The sequence below is a fragment of the Melanostigma gelatinosum genome, assembly GCF_949748355.1.
Source record: "Melanostigma gelatinosum genome assembly, chromosome: 12".
NCBI classification, from domain to species: Eukaryota; Metazoa; Chordata; class Actinopteri; order Perciformes; family Zoarcidae; genus Melanostigma; species Melanostigma gelatinosum.
Genome location: NC_136645.1, coordinates 27,419,555 through 27,439,232, shown reverse-complemented (window position 1 = coordinate 27,439,232; position 19,678 = coordinate 27,419,555). Strand labels below are relative to the sequence as shown.

At 43.9% G+C, this 19,678-nt stretch overlaps 2 protein-coding genes across 11 annotated transcripts in view; both read right to left on the bottom strand.

Annotated features, from left to right (window-relative positions):
• prkg2l (protein kinase cGMP-dependent 2, like) overlaps nucleotides 1-9,975 on the bottom strand; it is a 34,801-nt gene extending 24,826 nt beyond the window's left edge. Inside the window, exons 1-4 of the mRNA XM_079280277.1 lie at nucleotides 9,867-9,975; nucleotides 9,306-9,534; nucleotides 7,995-8,360; nucleotides 2,854-3,020 (exon numbers count right to left, since the gene is read on the bottom strand). Of these exons, the coding sequence (XP_079136403.1) occupies nucleotides 2,854-3,020; nucleotides 7,995-8,360; nucleotides 9,306-9,427 (655 nt within the window). The 5' untranslated portion in view covers nucleotides 9,428-9,534; nucleotides 9,867-9,975. The remainder of the gene's footprint in view (nucleotides 1-2,853; nucleotides 3,021-7,994; nucleotides 8,361-9,305; nucleotides 9,535-9,866) is intronic.
• A 1,307-nt stretch (nucleotides 9,976-11,282) lies between these two features.
• The window catches only part of col13a1 (collagen, type XIII, alpha 1), a 76,441-nt gene continuing 68,045 nt past the window's right edge, over nucleotides 11,283-19,678 (bottom strand). For all 10 annotated transcript variants that reach the window (XM_079279880.1, XM_079279881.1, XM_079279879.1 and 7 more), the window contains one exon: nucleotides 11,283-14,570. In XM_079279880.1, coding sequence (XP_079136006.1) covers nucleotides 14,538-14,570 — 33 coding nt within the window. In that variant the 3' untranslated portion in view covers nucleotides 11,283-14,537. The remainder of the gene's footprint in view (nucleotides 14,571-19,678) is intronic.

Below are 19,678 nucleotides of genomic sequence, written 5' to 3'. Positions count from 1 at the left end.
GGAGTGTACGCCATTAACCAAGAGTTACTACACTAGATGTCTATCTGATGGTGCCGTAGCTCAATTTAAAGAAGCAATTCCGTCTTTACTTAACTCAATACCATGCCTCAATATAACAGAGGACTCCTGTGCTAACTTTAGTCTGACCCAGATTGATCATCTTGTCAATAGTACTACAAGCTCACTGAGAATGACACTAGACTCTATTGCTCCTGTAAAAAAGAAGATGGTAAAACAAAGGAGGTTCGCTCCATGGTATAACCCTCAAACCCGCAAATTAAAGCAAACATCGCGAAAACTTGAAAGAACATGGCGTTCCACTAACTTGGAAGAATCTCAGTTATTCTGGCGAGACAGTCTTAAGACTTATAAGAAGGCCCTCCATAATGCCAGAGCAGCTTATTACTCATCATTAATAGAGACAAATAAGAACAACCCAGGTTTCTCTTCAGCACTGTAGCCAGGCTGACAGAGAGCATCCCTTTAGACCTCAGTAGTAATGACTTCATGAACTTCTTTAATGATAAGATTACAACTATTGGAGAAAGCATTAATAATATCATGCCCTCAAACAGCACTGATCTTTCCTCAAATAGAGTAACCTTAGAAAGAAGCTGTAAACCCTGATATATATTTAGATGCTTTACTCCAGTCGACCTTCAACAATGTCTACGTCTAAACCTTCTACCTGTCTCTGAGACCCTGTACCGACTAGACTGCTTAAGGAAGTTGTACCGTTAGTTAGCACGTCTTTACTAGATATGATCAACCTGTCTTTATTAACAGGCCATGCACCACAATCCTTCAGAGGAGCTGTAATTCAACCTCTTCTTAAGAAGCCCACTCTGGATCCAGAGGTGTTGGCTAACTATAGACCAATCTCTACCCTTCCCTTCCTCTCTAAGATCCTTGAGAAAGCAGTCGCAAATCAGTTGTGTGACTTTCTACAAAACAGTAGTTTATTTGAGGATTTTCAGTCAGGATTTAGAAAGCATCATAGCACAGAGACAGCTCTGGTGAAATAACTGATGACCTTCTAATTCAGCCAAAGGACTTGTCTCTGTTCTGGTCTTGTTAGACATTAGTGCTGTGTTCGACACCATTGACCATTACATCCTGCTGCAGAGACTAGAACATTATATTGGCGTCAAAGGAACCGCACTGAACTGATTTAAATCCTATTTATATGATCGATCACAGTTTGTAAACGATGAACATCAACGTTAGTCATGGTGTTCCACAAGGTTCTGTGCTCTAAACACTCTAAAAACTTTCATTGTTATGCAGATGATACTCAATTATATATATTGATCAAACCAGATGAAACCAACCAGCTCACTAAACTGCAAGCATGTCTTAAGGATATAAAAACCTGGATGACCTGCAACTTCCTGATGTTAAACTTAGACAAAACTGAAGTTATTCTACTAGGCCCAGAACACCTCCGACATCAGTTATCTAATGATATAGTTTCTCTAGATGGCATTGCACTGGCATCCAGCAGCATCATAAAGAATCGCAGAGTTACCTTTGATCAGGATTTGTCTTTTAACTCTCAGATAAAACTTATTTCTAGGACTGACTTTTTTCTCCTACGTAATATTTAAAAAATCAGGCACATCCTGTCTCAAAGCGATGCAGAGAAATTAGTTCATGCATTTGTTACCTCTAGACTAGATTACTGCAAATCCTTATTATCAGGCTGCTCTAATAAATCTCTTAAATCAATGCAGCTGATTCAGAATGCTGCAGCTCATGTACTAACAATAACTAAGAAAAGAGATCATATTACTCCTGTATTAGCTTCTCTGCACTGGCTACCTGTAAAATCCAGAATATAATTTAAAATCCTTTTACTTACAAAGCCCTAATTGGTCAGGCACCATCATATCTTAAAGAGCTTATAGTATCACCCCACTAGAGAGCTGCACTCCTTAAATTCAGGATTACTTGTGGTTCATAGAGGCTTAAAAAGTAGGATGGGCGCCAGAGCCTTCAGTTATCAAGCACCTCTTTTGTGGAACAAACTTCCCGTTTCAGTCCGGGGGGCAGACACGCTCACCACATTTAAGAGTAGGCTCAAGACTTTCCTTTTTGATAGTGCTTATAGTTAGGGCTGGCTCAGGTTTATGGTTAGGGCTGGCTCAGGTTTATAGTTCAGGTTTATGGCTCAGGTTCATAGTTAGGGCTGGCTCAGGTTTATAGTGAGGGCTGGTATTGGTTTATAGTGAGGGCTGGCTCAGGTTTGCCTGGACCAGCCCCTAGATAACCTGGTATAGGCTTAGACTACCGGGGCACTTCCTAGGATACACTGAGCTCCTCTCTCCTCATCTCTTTCTGTATGAATTGATGTCCCATTAATGCTCATAACTAACTTTGCTTATTCCTTTATGCTTACATCTTTCCTGTTTATTGTAAATTCTGTGTATGTAAGTGGAGAGCAACGCAAAACCAGAGTCAAATTCCTTGTAAGCGAACATGGCCAATAAAGCTGATTCTGATATGATTGAAAAAAAAAAACATACATTTACAATTTTTATTTAAAAGAGATCCCGAAACTGTACTTTACAACTAATTTAACATACAGGTAAAATAATTCTAGCATTCTTAAAAGAACACTAAACCAGATTTTTGGTACGACTCATCTCAATGGGAAAATAACATTTGTAAATGATGAACTGAAGACTTCTGTAAATCACCTAATGAGATGAATTTTCCTAAACTTTTCTCAAAACCAACTGTATCGTAAACTGTACAAAAACCCTCAATATCCCCCAGATGCCTCAGCCTTTCCAACTGTAAATGTGACAGTGTAGTAACCCATCAGAGCGGCACATTTTCTGCGGAGCTTACCTGCCAGTACATAGAGGTAGTTTCCAGGTTCCCCCTCCTGGATGACCAGCTGTCCCTCCGTGTAAACCTTCTCATACATACAGTCCACCATCTCCCTTGTGTGCTGTGTCTCCAGCTTCTTCAGAAAGTCATTGTTCATGATAGCATTGTTGATGAGCTTCTTGGTTCTGGGATTCAAGAAGAAACAGAAACAATTTCAGAAGTCACAAATTCACCACAAGGGGTTTTACAATCTCCACAGCATCTGAGACCCTCTATCCTCTACTAACAGCAAACGTGTTTGTGAAGTCGTAAGCATACGACGGGAGACTTGGATTATATTGCATACGTTCTTTGAGAGTTTGAACATGGATGTTTTCATGGTTTTGCTGTTGTGGAAAGCACTTTATTTGAATTCATCAAGGCTTTCCTCAGTTTTTTGTTATGGGAGTTCGCAGGTAGGACCCAAACGCAAGACCACAGGAGACAGAAGTTACTATGAACAGGTTTTATTTAGAATGTGTGAAGGTGTGGAGCCCGTGGTCCGACACCCGAGTGGCAGATCGACGGTGTGAGGCCCGTGGCTCGACACCGGAGGGCTGGTAGCTTGACGGCGAGAGTAGTCCGTGTCACACAAGGAGGGCAGAGCGGCAGAGACTGGTTCTGACCGGCCACGGGGCTGCAGAAGAGCCTCGGCCACAGGTGCTCCGGCGGACGGCCGGGCGGGCGGAAGGGCTCCGGACACGGGTGCTCCGGCGGACGGCCGGGCGGGCGGAAGGGCTACGGACACGGGTGCTCCGGCGGACGGCCGGGCGGGCGGAAGGGCTCCGGAGAATAGGCTGCTGGTGCAGCAGTGGCAGGTACTGGAGGTCTCTGCTGCCCCGCGACGGCAGCGGGCACGGGAGGTCTCTGCTGCCCCGCGATGGCAGCGGGCACGGGAGGTCGCTGCTGCTCAGAGACGGCAGCGGGCACTGCGGCGGCAGGAACTGGAGCTGCGGCGGCAGGAACTGGAGCTGGCGCTGCGGCGGCAGGAACTGGAGCTGGCGCTGCGGCTCTGCGGCGGCAGGAACTGGAGCGGGCTGCGGCGCTGAGGCGGCAGGAACTGGAGCGGGCTGCGGCGCTGAGGCGGCAGGAACTGGAGCGGGCTGCGGCGCTGAGGCGGCAGGAACTGGAGCGGGCTGCGGCGGCAGGAACTGGAGCGGGCTGCGGCGCTGAGGCGGCAGGAACTGGAGCGGGCTGCGGCGCTGAGGCGGCAGGAACTGGAGCGGGCTGCGGCGCTGAGGCGGCAGGAACTGGAGCGGGCTGCGGCGGCAGGAACTGGAGCTGGCTGCGGCGCTGAGGCGGCAGGAACTGGAGCGGGCTGCGGCGCTGAGGCGGCAGGAACTGGAGCGGGCTGCGGCGCTGAGGCGGCAGGAACTGGAGCGGGCTGCGGCGCTGAGGCGGCAGGAACTGGAGCGGGCTGCGGCGCTGAGGCGGCAGGAACTGGAGCGGGCTGCGGCGCTGAGGCGGCAGGAACTGGAGCGGGCTGCGGCGCTGAGGCGGCAGGAACTGGAGCGGGCTGCGGCGCTGAGGCGGCAGGAACTGGAGCGGGCTGCGGCGCTGAGGCGGCAGGAACTGGAGCGGGCTGCGGCGCTGAGGCGGCAGGAACTGGAGCGGGCTGCGGCGCTGAGGCGGCAGGAACTGGAGCGGGCTGCGGCGCTGAGGCGGCAGGAACTGGAGCGGGCTGCGGCGTAGAGGCGGCAGGAACTGGAGCGGGCTGCGGCGTAGAGGCGGCAGGAACTGGAGGTCGCTGCTGCTCTGGGACGGCAGCGGCGGGAACTGGAGGTCGCTGCTGCTCTGGGACGGCAGCGGCCGGGACGGGAGGTCGCCGCGGTACGGCGGCGGCCGGGACTGGGGAAAGCTGTGCCGCAGAGGCGGTAGGAACCGGAGCTGGCTGCGGCGAAGAGGTGGCAGGAACAGGAGCTGGCTGCAATGCCGTCCGAATACAGGGAGCCGGAGTCGGCCGGGCCACCGAGTGTTCCGCTACACTTGCTTGGCTCCCTCTCCGGCTGAGAAGGTGCTTGGCCATATAATCCGAGTCCCCCAGAGGGTCAAAAACTCTCATCAGAGCCGCCACAAAGTCCACATAACCCACAGTATTAGGCCGATCAAAACTTAATGTTCTCGCAGCCCAGTCCAAAGCCCTTCCCCGCAGTAATCCAACCACGTAGGCGACCTTGGACCCGTCCGAGGCAAACGTCTGAGGCCGACGGTCAAACATTCGTCGGCAAAGCAACAGGAAGCCCTGGCACTTCCCCAGTGTTCCATCATAGGGAATTGGAGCCGGCACAGGGGATTCCCAGACCGGCGGAGCGAGGACTGGAGGGAATAGTGCAGGTGCTGGAACTGGTGGAGACCTGACTGTCCGGGCTAGTTCCTGAACGAAACAGCCAATCCGAGAAATCTCAGCAGTGACACTTCTCACCTCCTCCAGCAGACTGTTAGGGCCGTACAGTGTAGCTGCTCCTGTGGTTGCTGGGTCCATTATGGTCAGGTCGTTCTGTTATGGGAGTTCGCAGGTAGGACCCAAACGCAAGACCACAGGAGACAGAAGTTACTATGAACAGGTTTTATTTAGAATGTGTGAAGGTGTGGAGCCCGTGGTCCGACACCCGAGTGGCAGATCGACGGTGTGAGGCCCGTGGCTCGACACCGGAGGGCTGGTAGCTTGACGGCGAGAGTAGTCCGTGTCACACAAGGAGGGCAGAGCGGCGGAGTGTAATCCGTACACACAAGGAGGGCAGAGGACGCCACGGGGTTGACGCGGGTGAAAAACGGTACGACCTGACAACCCCAGACTGCAGGGCCAGAGCTTATGTAGTGACAGGAGACTCATTAGTGGGCCCTGAGTCTGGTGTGTCAGGCAGCAGGAGGTGATCGGCTGGAGTGTCCTCAGCTGTGCACACTCAAGGGTGTGGCCATGGGAGGCGTCTGGAGGCAGAGGACAAACAGAGAGCACATGGCACACAATAACAAACGGGGGAATGACAGAACACATGAGGAGAGGAGATCAGGGGAAACAGAGGTAACACCGAACAGGTCAGACAGGGATCCTGGATCCTGACATTTTTGGATTCCTCATGGAGCTATGTCATTGTTTTCTTCAATAATAACACTTGGTGAGTATCTGATATACAAATGGTCATTTTGTGGGTAAAGTATTCTTTTAATTGAGAAATCCCACTTTTTACAAAAGTAAATTTTGACCTCCTGGCAATCCCACAATATATGAAATATAGAACCCTTGCACCCACAACCCTGCCAGTATAAGTAGTAGGGTTGTAACGGTTCACAAAACTCACGGTTGGGTTGGGTACGATAGAGTGCAGCCACGGTTCGGTACGTTTCGGTACAGTAGAAAACTATAAATGCCAGAGAAATGTACTTGATTTTAAAAGATATTTATTCATTACAACTAACATCATAAAGTTATCCTTTGACTTTGAACAATGATGGAACTATACCTGAGTGACCCATCTTCTGGGGTGTCTTCTTAGCAACACATAAGCATAAAAAACAAAAACTGCTCCTTAAAGTTATGTAGTATTGTTACTTACATCTTCTCCATCATCATTTTAGTATGAACAATGATGACACTAAACCTGAGTGAACGTGGCTCTTCATCAATAAAGTTTTTTTTTTTTTTATTCAAACGTATTGTTCGGTTCGTCATGCGTACTGAACCGTGAGCCTCGTACCGAACGGTTCAATACAAATATGCGTATTGTTACACCCATAATAAGTAGGGATAATTAACCATTTGCTCAAACTCTGAACCATTTGGCACTTTGCAGCTGGAATTAGGTGCTTTGGATTTCTCAACATACTGAAGTAGTGTGCATGAGGTTCTAGGTAAGAGCTTAGATGGTTGTTTTTTAATTTATAAAAAAAAAAAAAAACTTAAATTGGATGCTAAAATTTGTATTATTTTCAATAACAAATATAATCTTATCAGCACTGCATGGACGCCGTTATGCTTTTACTAGACATTGTTGCTAGACAAATGAATGTGGGTCCTGGGTCCAAGCCACTGCATTAATGTCTGCAATTTCAATTTATTCAGCAGATTTCCCTGAGTGTGCATCCCTGATTACCACATCACACAGATGATGAATTTATTGAAAAGCAGAGTGCTGAATGGATCTGAGAGTAGTGGGCAAGAGAGGCAGCGTAGGTTGAAGCCCATAATGACTCGGACCCTGCATTTAGATTCCGTGGCCTTTTGTTTCCCTCCATGTCGTTCTGTTGTCCTGCCATGCTAATGTGGCCTTTCACATGTGGGGGGTATTACAAAAGCTTGCCAGAGCTTCCACGTCCTCCTGGCAATAATATTCTGTTTGGGTTGATCACAATTGATCAAACTATTTCAATGAAAATTATTTTTTGAACAACCACAGAACCTGTTGATGACGTAATACATCATCTTCTAGTTGTATCATAAGTGACTGTACATTCAGCTTTACTTTATTCATTCAGTCTGACATTATGTTGAATGAACTAAAATATGTATTATCATCATTATCAATTTCATAAAAGTTATCCTTTGACTTTGTTGAAGTCATCTATAGTGGTTATTCGCATAAAAACAACCATTTCAAATGATTAGGAAATTAAAGATTGTATTTTTATTGTCATTAGTAGTTTTAATGACGTAAAGTGTTCGAAAGTTAATCAGCACATAATTCATCTTTAATATCTGTTTCATATTGCTGCGGAAAAACATCTTCCTATACACATGATAACATTATAATTTACTTTAGTCCAACACTCATTTTGACTGAATGGAGGATTTGTTGTTCATAATTTCGTATTGTCAGCGATCGTTTGATTACATAGATTGCATTGCATGCCCACCATGATGGCCACACTGTCCAATTCATCTGCCGTTCACATGACGCCCTGGTCAATTTCACACACGGGCACACACACTCGCACGAGAGGAGATTTCATCGCTCACACAGACAACGTGTCTGACGAGACTTGTGTTTACAATTAGGACACCAGAGATATCGTGGCTTCTTCAATTCTGGCAGTTATGAATCCGAGACGTTATATAAACGCGGTGATGGCAGAAAAGGTTCATACCGACCTCCCTATTTGTGTAGAATTGCCCTTTCACTCACTGTGAGTCTTTGTGGATGGACTTTGCAATTGAGATGTGGGCTGCTCTGAACCCTCCACAGTAGTTCTCCGAAGTGGGTTCAGCAGACACGCCGTCTTTTGCTTTGAGCCTGCGGTGGACCTCCACAGCCACCCTGTGGAAGCGGCTGGGACCCTGGTTGATGACACTGAAGCGGCGGTGGTCGTGGTGGCGCAGGGCCGGCGGGGAGCGGCCCAGGCTGTTGTTGTAGCCGATGGCATCCTGGAGCTTGTCAATCTGGGATATCTTGGCCTCCAGTTCGACGCGGAGATGCTGTAACTGGAGCTCCTGGGTTTGAAACTCCAGGTCCCGACATGCCAGCTCCGCCTCCAGTTGGGTAATCCGCAACCTGAAGATAAGTATTGGTTCAATCACTGAATACACATAAAGGCAGCCTCAAAAAGCCAGGCTACCATACACCAACACATTGTTCACTACAAGACACAATGCAGCTAGCGGGGAATGAATACCTTTACCATTCACATGTTGGACTAATCCGTAAAGGATGGGGCAAGTTTAGATGGAAATATGAACCTCAAAACCTGTAAAAAACGATTTCATTGTAGTGTTATTTCTATAACAATACACATAGTGAAATATAGTACAAGTTACACAAGCATTGCTATGGAAGCCCTTTTAAATGATGTTTGACCTATCATTGCACCCTGTGCTGTCCTCTGCTGTCAACCACTGAGCCCTCGGGCGACACTATTCCTTAGAACTAACCTAACGTCCTATTCAATTGCCTTTGACTCACACTCTCTGCAAAGAGGAGTTACTAGGCAGCTCGGCCTGGCCTTCCACCCTCATTGTTTTGTATCTGCTGGTTCTTACCAAGAGCCAACATCGGTGTTGTTTAACCAAGACATTCCCTACCCATAACTTAGTATGGTGGCTTTTTAAAATCATGGCAGATCAGAAAAAGCTTGGATGAGTCTTTCTGTAACAATAATGAAAAAGCTTTTGGAAGGCACTGATCAACATTTGCTATTAAGTTTGGAGGAAGTCTTGGTTATAAAGGAAGCATGTGTTTGCAACTGCATGCATACGGTATTTTAACAGTTTGTATTCAGAAACTGAATTTGGTTTCCACAACACCCTCCACATTATTAAAGTTTGAAACCCATAAGCGAAGGGTGTATGGATCCAACCATGGTGATCATGACACACACACACACACACACACACTTACAGTAAGTAAGTAAAATAAACTGTTTTTAAGAATTCCCGGGTCCTCCTGTACTTATCTTAGAATAGTGTTTTTCATAACGGAGCAGATATAAGCATGAGGTACCTGAGGACATCTGTGTCCAAGCCAGGCCGGTCCCTGTGGATGGAGGCCAGGCAGCTGTTCTCCTCAGCCTGTGGGGCTTTTATCGAACCGTTGCCCATGGCCAGGCATTGGCTGGCCACCATAGGAATGGCTCTGAGTCTCACCGCGGTGACTGTCTGAGAGCTAGCTCTGCAAGCGGGCAAGGTGCTCTTTCTTCTTTAACGCCTGCTTTATGAAATGCTTAAGTGTTCTACAGAAAAGAAAGAAAAAACACAGATGAATGGTTATTCTGACTGACGTGTGTTAGTGAATCAACTATGATTCTTAACATGAAATGAAAACCCAGATAACTCAATATGGTCAGAATCCTGCCTTAGATCATCCTTCACAGATACTACTTACTCAGTGCTCATGAGCAAACAAACATTATTCAGCCACATGTTAAACACCTCTCACTAGACTGTCTGCCAATTGTCCTTCAGCAAGTCTTACAATCAGGTTTTTGTACCATGCACCCTTTAGATTCTCCCATTTTCTATAGTCTACTTATCAAGAAATAGAACAATTTCCATTATTACTTACAGAGTGGTTGAGGAATCTGTTGAAAATGATAATCCTGATGCTGTGAAACACTGACTATGTGATCACTGCTTCATGCTTCCTCCAGAATTCAGTTGCGTCTCATTTGGTTGCCATCCACAAGCACAATGAAGCTTATTGATGCTGGGAGGCTGGAGGCTCTTTTACCATTTCCAACTGTGTCACCAAGCCCAAGAAGTGGAAGTATCTGGCAACCCCTGGTGGCCTTGCAGTGTGTGACATGCTGAGAGAGGGAGTGTATATACAGTGAGTGTACATGTATCGTTTCTTTCATGATGCTGTTTGTTACGAGCTGCAACAGCGACTCTGATATTGTTGCACCATGTCAGTCTATCTGTGGAGATTTAATGAACGCGACTGCAGCTGCAAGGATGCAGTCACTAAACTTTACAGGTGTGCAGTTGAAATCAATATGTAGGTTGAGATGGAAGATGGGTGTGGTTGGAGCAATGGCGCCGGTAGGAGAGGCGTTAGGAATTGATCACCAGTCCTCCGCTCCATCCAATCACTCAGGGCGCCGTGGGAGGAGCCGCTCCCAGTCGCCACACAGAAACAACAGGGAAAGTCCCTTCAACTCTTCTTCCTCACACAAAGCCGACAAGAAGTTTGAGCCCAGAGCTTCCAGCCAACAAGGAGAGCGCTACCAGAGACAGAGACACCCTGTGTCCAAGAAGCTCTCTTCAGATGAGCTGGAGCGCAAGACGCGGGAGATGATGGACCAGGCCGAGCAGAGGGAAGAGGACAGGGAGAACAATGTGAAGAGATACAAGAGGCAAGATGAGAAGCAGCAAAAACTAAATGTCAAACATGACCGCGATGCCGGTTCATTCATAACATGAAGCTGGACAGTGCTGCAAGCTCTACTGTAGAGGACAGAGTGAAGAGGAACATCCACTCCATTCAGAGGACGGCAGCCTCCCTGGACAACATGAAGAGATGAAGACACAACACATGTATACTACAGATGATCTCAATGAAAAGGCTTTGCAAGAGTATGCCACCCATTCCTTTATCTGCCTCTTAATGTATTGAAGCAGATGTGCATGTATTAATGCATTGAGGATGGATCGTGTGGTGGGAGTCTGTCATGAGTTCAAACAGGCTCCATGCCTACCAGTTGCTTTTATTTTGAAAAGTATTTTCCACAATGTAACATCATTTTTATTTCAGACTATCGTGGCTGATCTGTTTAGTTACTTTCTTCAAAGCCAATAGTCCTTTACTGTAATGTGCACGTAATCAGAACGTTGTACAGTATATTGTTGTAGTTTTTACAGTATAATAGGACCTGCTTTTAAGGTGTTTGTAATATATGTTTGTTACTCCTGTGAGTGGCAAATTAAATACAAATAAATGAATAAGAAAATATAAACAACAAAAACTTATTCCATTGAAAAAAAGGGTTCTTTATTCTGAGTCAGTGACAAATTGCTTAAAAAGTGGACTTGTACTGAACAGTGAATCTGTTTGGCAATTAGTGACGACAGCTGCCATTGTTTGGATAAAAATAATAAAAAGTACAAATAAATTCTTTTGGAAAACAAAAACAACATCATTACCTTATAAACATTGAGTTTTGACACTAAACGAACAGCAGCTCAGCATGTGGACTGAAGTGAATACCTCAACTGTGGCTGGAAGTCACATTGAATCTTGGAAAACAAACATCTCATATACAGAGGATATACAGCTCAGTTCAATGTTGTGATCGCACAGGAATCTGCACTAAGGTCACTCAGCTGGCAGATTTCTTTCGAATGAAAATGTAAAATGCAGAGTTTAATGTTGCATTACTAATATAGGAAACAAGATGACAAAAACAATAGCATGCATATTCTACATAATGCCCTCTCAACCATTCTGAGATATTATTCAAATCTGACAAGCACAGAATTTCAAACTGACACAAATTATATATCAAGATTATTACTTTGATCAAAATAAATCAGGCCAACTTCTTCTACTTAATTCTACTTCACGTTCCAAATTCAACACAGTGTGACCTCAATAAAAGACAGTGTAGATACAAATACAGGCCATGGTACGTACAATAATGCACTCTGAGGTGTTCCAATATACAAAAGTAATGGCCGCCTAGCCAGGCCCCTGAAACACTGGGCACACTTCTGATTGGTTCAGTGATTCACACAGGTCTGGTGCTTTGCCCTGGTCAGGCCCTGATGAGACGGAGTGCGTTTTAGCAGCCTGGGACGGCTTGTTTCATCCTTTCAATGAGAGTGAAGCACTTTGCTGAGCACCTCACCTTTTTACAGGAGCGCCCTAAATGCCTTAAACTGAAACTTATCCTGTTCTACACATGACATCTGTTGCAATTCTGTCCATCCTGGGAGAGAGATCCCTCCTCTGTTGCTCTCCCACAGGTTTCTTCCTCTTTTCTCCCTGTTAAAGTGGTTTTTTGAGGGAGTTTTTCTTGTTCTGATGTGAGGGTCCCGGGACAAGAGGATGTCAAATGTGTACATATTGTAAAGCCCTCTGAGGCAAATTTGTGATTTGTGATTTTGGGCTTTACAAAAATAAATTGAACTGAATTGAATTTAATTGAATTGTTGCTCATTGAGAAAACTACCGCTTTTGTCCACAGGGGCCACCCCAATCAACAAGCAAATGAAAGTTCTTTTCAGTGACTGTAATATAAATCAGCTAACATAAGCCTGATATCAGACTGAAATAATGAATTGAAACAAAAAGCAGTCTGATCACCAGACTAACGGCCTCCACCTCATCTAGTGCATTATGGGATACCTGAAGGACTCATCAAGGGAAGTAAAACAAAATACTTCATACAGACATAACATGTCTGTCACACCAACAAGATGTAGCTGAGGTTGGATACAGAACCCAGAAGTATATGTGTACTTAATGAGTCAAATCATGCCGTAGTTATCATTCAGCGCTGCTAGAAACATTTTCCTTTTTGCAACATGTTGCAAATGGTTAATTAAAACATACATTATGACATACTTGTATTCCGTAACCCAAATTCATGCACAAATGCTTTGTTTGCAATGTATTACATAAAGAGCACCCTGTTACAGCTCCATAGGCTCTATGACATAGAAAACCAAGTAAATATAGCAAATGAACAACTTGCTCTCTGTATACAAAGAACACGGTGTTATTTCCATGTTTGTGCAAAATAGAGATGTGGAGTTCAAAACAGAGACCCCACAGAAAGAAACCTCCGGCATAAAACGTTAAAGATACGGTCCCTAATTATGTTACAGTTCCCAACAACAAGCCAGACTTTCCTCTCCATGATGTTTAAAGATGAAGACCATGAAGAAGAAGAGGGCTGAACAATCAGGGAGTATTTCTTTGAAATAAATGAGTTGGTAAATGCTACATTGCCTGACATGACAGTTGCTATTGAAATGATATCTTCGTCTAATTCCTTTTAAATAAGATTTAAAAATGAACAATACTCCCCCCATTCACTAAATAGCTTTTGAAATGATGACACTGCGTTACATGTCTTTCAATTTCAAACTCCTGAACTGAAAAACTGGAAAGACAACAACAATAAAAAAAACCCAGTTCTGTTTGCAAGGCAGCTTTCAAAATGGCATAAGGAATGCTTCTGTACATTATATTTTCAATGAAACAGGAAAGTGTGACACACTGACAAACGGTGCTCTTTAGGTTATTTGCATGTACAGTTGCAGCTGTTCAAATATTACGACTGTGGTGTATTTTTCTTTTTGACTAAATATCAATTTATATTCAGAGTAACAAAAGATTGAATAATTTGGAAAGAAATATTTTTAAGTAAAAATACTATTTGCATGCAATATATTTGATTGCATGCGAGACTGGATATGTTGGGCATGCAAATGTGAGAATAGCTAAAATATCAATCATCTGTACATAATCAGCATATGAATACTGACTTATTCTGGAAATCATGTTTCATCAATGCAATCTATTTACAAAGACTGAGTACTTTTATACATACAATCCTCCGTCTTCTATTGTACAATAATTACAATTACAGCAATAAATCATGGTGTGTTTTAACACCTCAAAGAAAAGAAATAATACCATATATGTGACCAGGCATGATGGGGATGCTGGTGTTTCCTGTACAGCACAATCTTTCAAACAAAATGCCATAGCTGCATGTAAAGGGATTTATGAAAAGTCAAAGAGTCAGATCATGTGGAGAAGGAATCATCAAGAGGGTCTCCCTTTGTTTTTTCTGGGGACCACATGGCAGCTACCTGCTCTGTGAGCTGCTCTGAATTCTTTATCACAGTTACAGTTTTGATGTGACGTCAAACAGAAAGAATAGCGAGTGCTAAAGCGTCCATGCCTCACTTTCACTAGGAGTTAAATTTATCAAAGTGTATGCAGTCAAAGAAACACATCAGCAGGTGCCGTATCTCCCTGTGGCTGTGATGGGTGAGAGCCTTCAATAACTAACTAAAGGACACTGCAACGTCTCTACTTTCCAGTCTTATTGAGGTCAATGTGCTCACCACTGGCACCGAGCCTCCACCGATACTGGCCCTGTGTCCAGCCTCCTGGAAAGAAACGTTGAAATGCCAACTCCAGGTTTGGGTAAAAACTCAAAGATAGCTCCAAATGTCTTCAAGTTTCCTTTTCTGTGGCGTCATGGTACAGTCTCTTGCAGCCCTACTTCTTAGCCAGTTGGAAAGGATGTTGACCCTTCAAGCATACGTGGGAATACAGTTTAATCACTTCAAAGAAACACAAGCAAAAGAGATCAGGGACGTTAAAGTGGGTAGTGCATAAAATAGTATTTATCGTTAGTCGTTGATGTCCAGTGCATTTTCAGACAATTTTTACAATTTGTTTTACAATTTTAAACAAATTTGTCTTTCAACCTCACACTCCATTGTGGAAACACCTAGAGCCACTGGCACACTATTGCTTCAGCATATAAATTCAGTTTATTCCATTTAATTGCGAACACAGAAGTATAAAGAGTAACAAATTACGGGTAGGGAGGAGGTTAGGTTAGTTCCGTAATTACTTTGTAGTCATGTAACTTCAGTCGTTCTTTAATCCTGACCACAATATGTTTCTGAACCGAACCAAATGGTTTTGTTGTCTAAACCTAACAAAGTTGTTTCCTGTGACGCCGTAAGTTTATTTTGAAAAGACTGTATGCATTGCTGGACATTCATAGAAAAACACACATAGAACGAGGAGGAACTTTTCCTAATGTCATACAAAGTGTTGACGTGTTATCCCAGGTGTCTACACTGGCTGCCTGTTGAGCTTCAAGACACATTTTAAAAAGTTCTTGCCACCGTATACTCTATATCAGGGGTCGCCAATTGGCGGACCGCGGCCCGGATCCGGACCCAGATGCCGTTGTATCCGGACCCAGGACCTAAAATCGATTTTATTTTGACAGAGCGCTTCTATTGTAACCGGCGCAGCTTTTTCAGCCTTTACGGCACTTGTTCAGCAGTGCAGGAAACACACAAACCAATGCAGCGTAAATCACATCACGTGATGCAGCTCAGCCAATCAAATATGGGTATTCTGACATGTTTCCTGACTCGAGTGATATGTACACACACCGGGGGAGAGAGAAGGAAAGAGAAGGAAGAGCAGGAGAATAATACGTGAGTCAGAGAAGTTATTGTTGGAATGCTGTTAAGCATTGTTCTTCGAATCTTTATTGTTGGAATGCTGTTCAGCATTCCAACTATTGTTCTTCGCATCTTTATTCAACTTCTATTTCTTCCGTCCCACCTCTTCTTCTCCTTCATATTTTAAGCTACAGAAACCGTTCAACTATTAAAATGTTCAGCTCTTTCACCAGAGGGGTGCTATGACTTTTCATATTTCTAACCTTTAAACTTTTTGAATTATTAAGCTTTTTATTTTCAATGGGATCTCTATGGAGAATATTTTCAAATCCTCTTAAACTTCTTCAACTTTCAAATCCTTCAACTTCCTCATACTTTCAGCTACAAACACCATTTCAACTTTACAATGTTGAGAAAACCCTTAACTATTGCCACATCATTCAGCTTTTTGATATCTTTTAAACTTTTTGAACTGCAGCAATTTAACTTTTATGATTTTTCAGCCCTTTTCTGACTTTATAATGGGTGTGTATTGCGCAGTTTAGAGTGCGTGATGTCACCGCTAGAGTGAAGAGCAGCTTGAGATTCTTGTGAAAAAAACATTTGTATTTTGCCACTGTGTCCACAATCTTCACTCTTCATGCATACTTTCTGGATGTAGAAGTAGCTAATATTGTCCTTGTCGTAGAAAAATTACTGTGGAATCCCACAGATTTCCACATTTGACACAGAAGCTGTTAATTGAGAGGAAAACCAACTTTCTGCTCCATAGAGACCAATGTTAAATTTTGCTTCAAAAACATCTTCCACAGAACACGGTACCCCATTTCTAGATCGCCAGTTAAGCCACGTTTTTTACACTACAGACACAATTTTTACAAGATCTGTTTCTCAAGTCAGCCTTCCTCTCAATTATTAATCTCGGCGCAATAGGAGGTACGGTTATGGGAGTTTTGAGGATTTGTTTGAGAGGTGTTTCCCTGTTTTATCTCCATGAAATGGCTTCAGGCACACAGGTGTTCGCGATTGAGCCAATTAGTGATGCTTATAAACACAGACTCACAGACACACATGCACTCCTCTATCTCTCTCTCTCTCTCTCTCTGTCTCTCATAGTCATTCAGGTCTTGGAGACTTTTAGAGGACCCTCCCCCCACACACACACCCCATTTTAAAATAAAAGCTGCACACACATGATTTAGAGATATACGTGTTGCAGCTCAGCCAATCAGATATGAGTATTCTGATGAGTTTCCTGATTCGAGTGACATTTACACACACCGCGAGGGAGAGACGAGGAAAGACATGGCAGAGCAGGACAATAGTCATGTAAGCTGTAAAAGATAAAACACAGTACAATCTCCAAATGAGAAAGTTTGCCAGAGATATCAGAGTCTCTCTCTCCCTGTCTCTCTCTGTCTGTGTGCCTCTCATAGTCATTCACGTCTTGGAGACTTTTAGAGGACCCCCACACACACACACCCCATTTAAAAAAAGCCCCACACACATGATTTAGAGATATACGTGTTGCAGCTCAGCCAATCAAATATGGGTATTCTGATGAGTTTCCTGATTCGAGTGACATTTACACACACCACGACACAAGAGGGAGAGGCGAGGAAAGACATGACAGAGCAGGACAATAGTTATGTAAGCTGTAAAAGATAAAACATAGTACAGTCTCCAAATGAGAAAGTTTGCCAGAGATATCAAGAGTCTCTCTCTCTAACTAATTATTTCGTCTCTCTCTCTCTCTCTCTCTCTCTAATTCTTTCTTCTCTCTCTCTCTCTCTCTCTCTCCCTCTCACTAATTCTTTCCTCTCTCTCTCTCTCTGTCTGTTTACTGTTTACCTCGAACCTATTTTTCTCCCTGTGTCACCCGTCTGTCCCTACTGCCAAGGACAAGACACAAGAGGAGTCTAAACAAGAGATAACCACACAGCATCGCCATGGAGACCTTACAGGGAAGGATGCCCCTGCCTAACGACAGCCAAAAGGAGGAGTCTCCAACCTCATCATCAGGGACCGCCTCCGATCTCCCACTTTCCCTACCCTTCCTAGACGAGGAGTCTTTACCTCCCTCCCCAGCACCTACTTCCACCCCCCAAATTCCATCCAGGTCCCTTTCCTCTCTCACACTCTCCCCATCCTCCACCCACCTGGAGTTCACTGACCACATGAAAGAGCTGGTCATTGCTGGAACCAAACACACTCCTCTCCCCACTCCTCGACGGTTCCACAACCATCCTCTGTTTCCCCTACCTGATAAAGGAAATAATTGATATCTTCTGGGTCCAGGCTACAGGCTAATGACACCAATGACTCTCCAGGAAAAGTCGGGGCCCTGTATGCAGCTAGCCGTTTCAATTCCTGTCCTGCAAGTTTATAGAAAAAGAAAGGTGAGGCTGCGAAGAAACAATTGTAAACATGCAAACTTATCAAACTTAGCATACATTCCTCGTCAGCCTGTCCAAATAAATTGGGCAAAGAAAGCTTTAACCACATTAAACTTAGCTTTATTAAATGTCAAGTCTCTGTCAGGAAAAACATTTTTAATCAATGCTTTTATTGTTAGGCACAAACTGGACATTTTGTTTTTAACTGAAACTTGGTTAAATCAAGATAACAGTGCAGCTGTTCTTATTGAATCAACACCTCACAACTTCAGTTTCATGAGTGAAACAAGAGCGCATAAGAAAGGAGGTGGAGTTGCTATTTTATTGAGTGATTCTCTTCAATGCAAGCAGATGTCCTTTGGTCATTTTAGTTCTTTTGAATATGTGGCTCTGAATTCCACTCAAGCTTTATTCCTAAACATTTACAGACCGCCTAAATACTGTGCAACCTTTTTTGATGAGTTTACTGAACTGCTGTCTGTAATCTGTATTGATTTTGACTGTGTTGTTATTGTTGGTGATTTTAATATCCATGTTGATAATCCCCAGGACAGAGTCTATAGAACTATGTGGTGTCCTTGATAACTATGATCTGACTCAGCATGTGACAGGACCCACCCACAACAGGGGGTACACTCTGGACCTAATCATCACCAAAGGTGTAAACATTTCCAAGGTTGCTGTGACTGATGTTGCACTCTCTGATCATTTCTGTGTTTTCTTTGAGAGTGCAATCTCCTTTCACACAAATGTCCAAACCAAGGTTGTGACAAAGCGTTACATCTCTGAAAACACCAGTGAACTATTTATTCAGAAGTTCTCCTCCACACCAGCCCTCTCTTGCCTCTCAGTCAATGAGCTTGTAGATGGCTTCAATTGTAAAGTTAAAAATATTATTGATGCCATTGCACCCACTAAAGTGAAGGTTTAAAGTGAAGGCCCCAGACGACCTTAGGTCGTCTGGGACCGTCGTCTGGGACCGGTCTACTTTCTGTTCCCAGAGTCAGAACTAAACATGGAGAAGCAGCGTTCAGTTTTTCTGCTCCACATATCTGGAACAAAGTCCCAGAAAGCTGCAGGTCTGCTGAGACCCTCAGCTCATTTAAATCAAGATTGAAGACTTTTCTGTTTGCTGCTGCCTTTAATTGAACCACATTCAATTAATATATTCATCAATTTCCTGCATTTCTGCATTTTACTACTGTATTTTATTTCTTACACTGTTCTTAATTGCTTTTAAATCTCCTTTTCTTTTGCCTTATGTTTTGATGCTTTTAATGGTTTTATGTGAAGCACTTTGAATTACCTTGTTGTTGAGATGTGCCATACAAATAAACTTGCCTTGCCTTGTGTCGCTCTCATACAGTCATTCAGGTCTTAGAGACTTTTAGAGGAACCCCCCCCCCACACACACACACACACACCCCCATTTCAAAATAAAAGCCCAAAAGAGTGAATTATAACTGAAATGCTTGTGATGAAGCCAGGCATTTAATAACCTCTGTTTATGTGTGTCAAACATTATGATTATGTCTCCTCTCCCCCCCACCCAGCCCCACCCTTTCAAAATAAAAGCCCCATGGATTAACTGTATTTAAACAAGCTCAAAATTAGGCTTTTTTGTTTAAAAAAAGAATGCTCTTACCAATACTGCGACAACTACTACTGCTGCTGCTAATATAGTATTACTACTACTACTTCTACTATAACTCTTGCTGTTGCTACTATTACTACTCCTGCTACTGCTATTACTGCTACCATCAATAATATTACTACCACTACTGCTATTACTACCACTACTACTATTACATATACG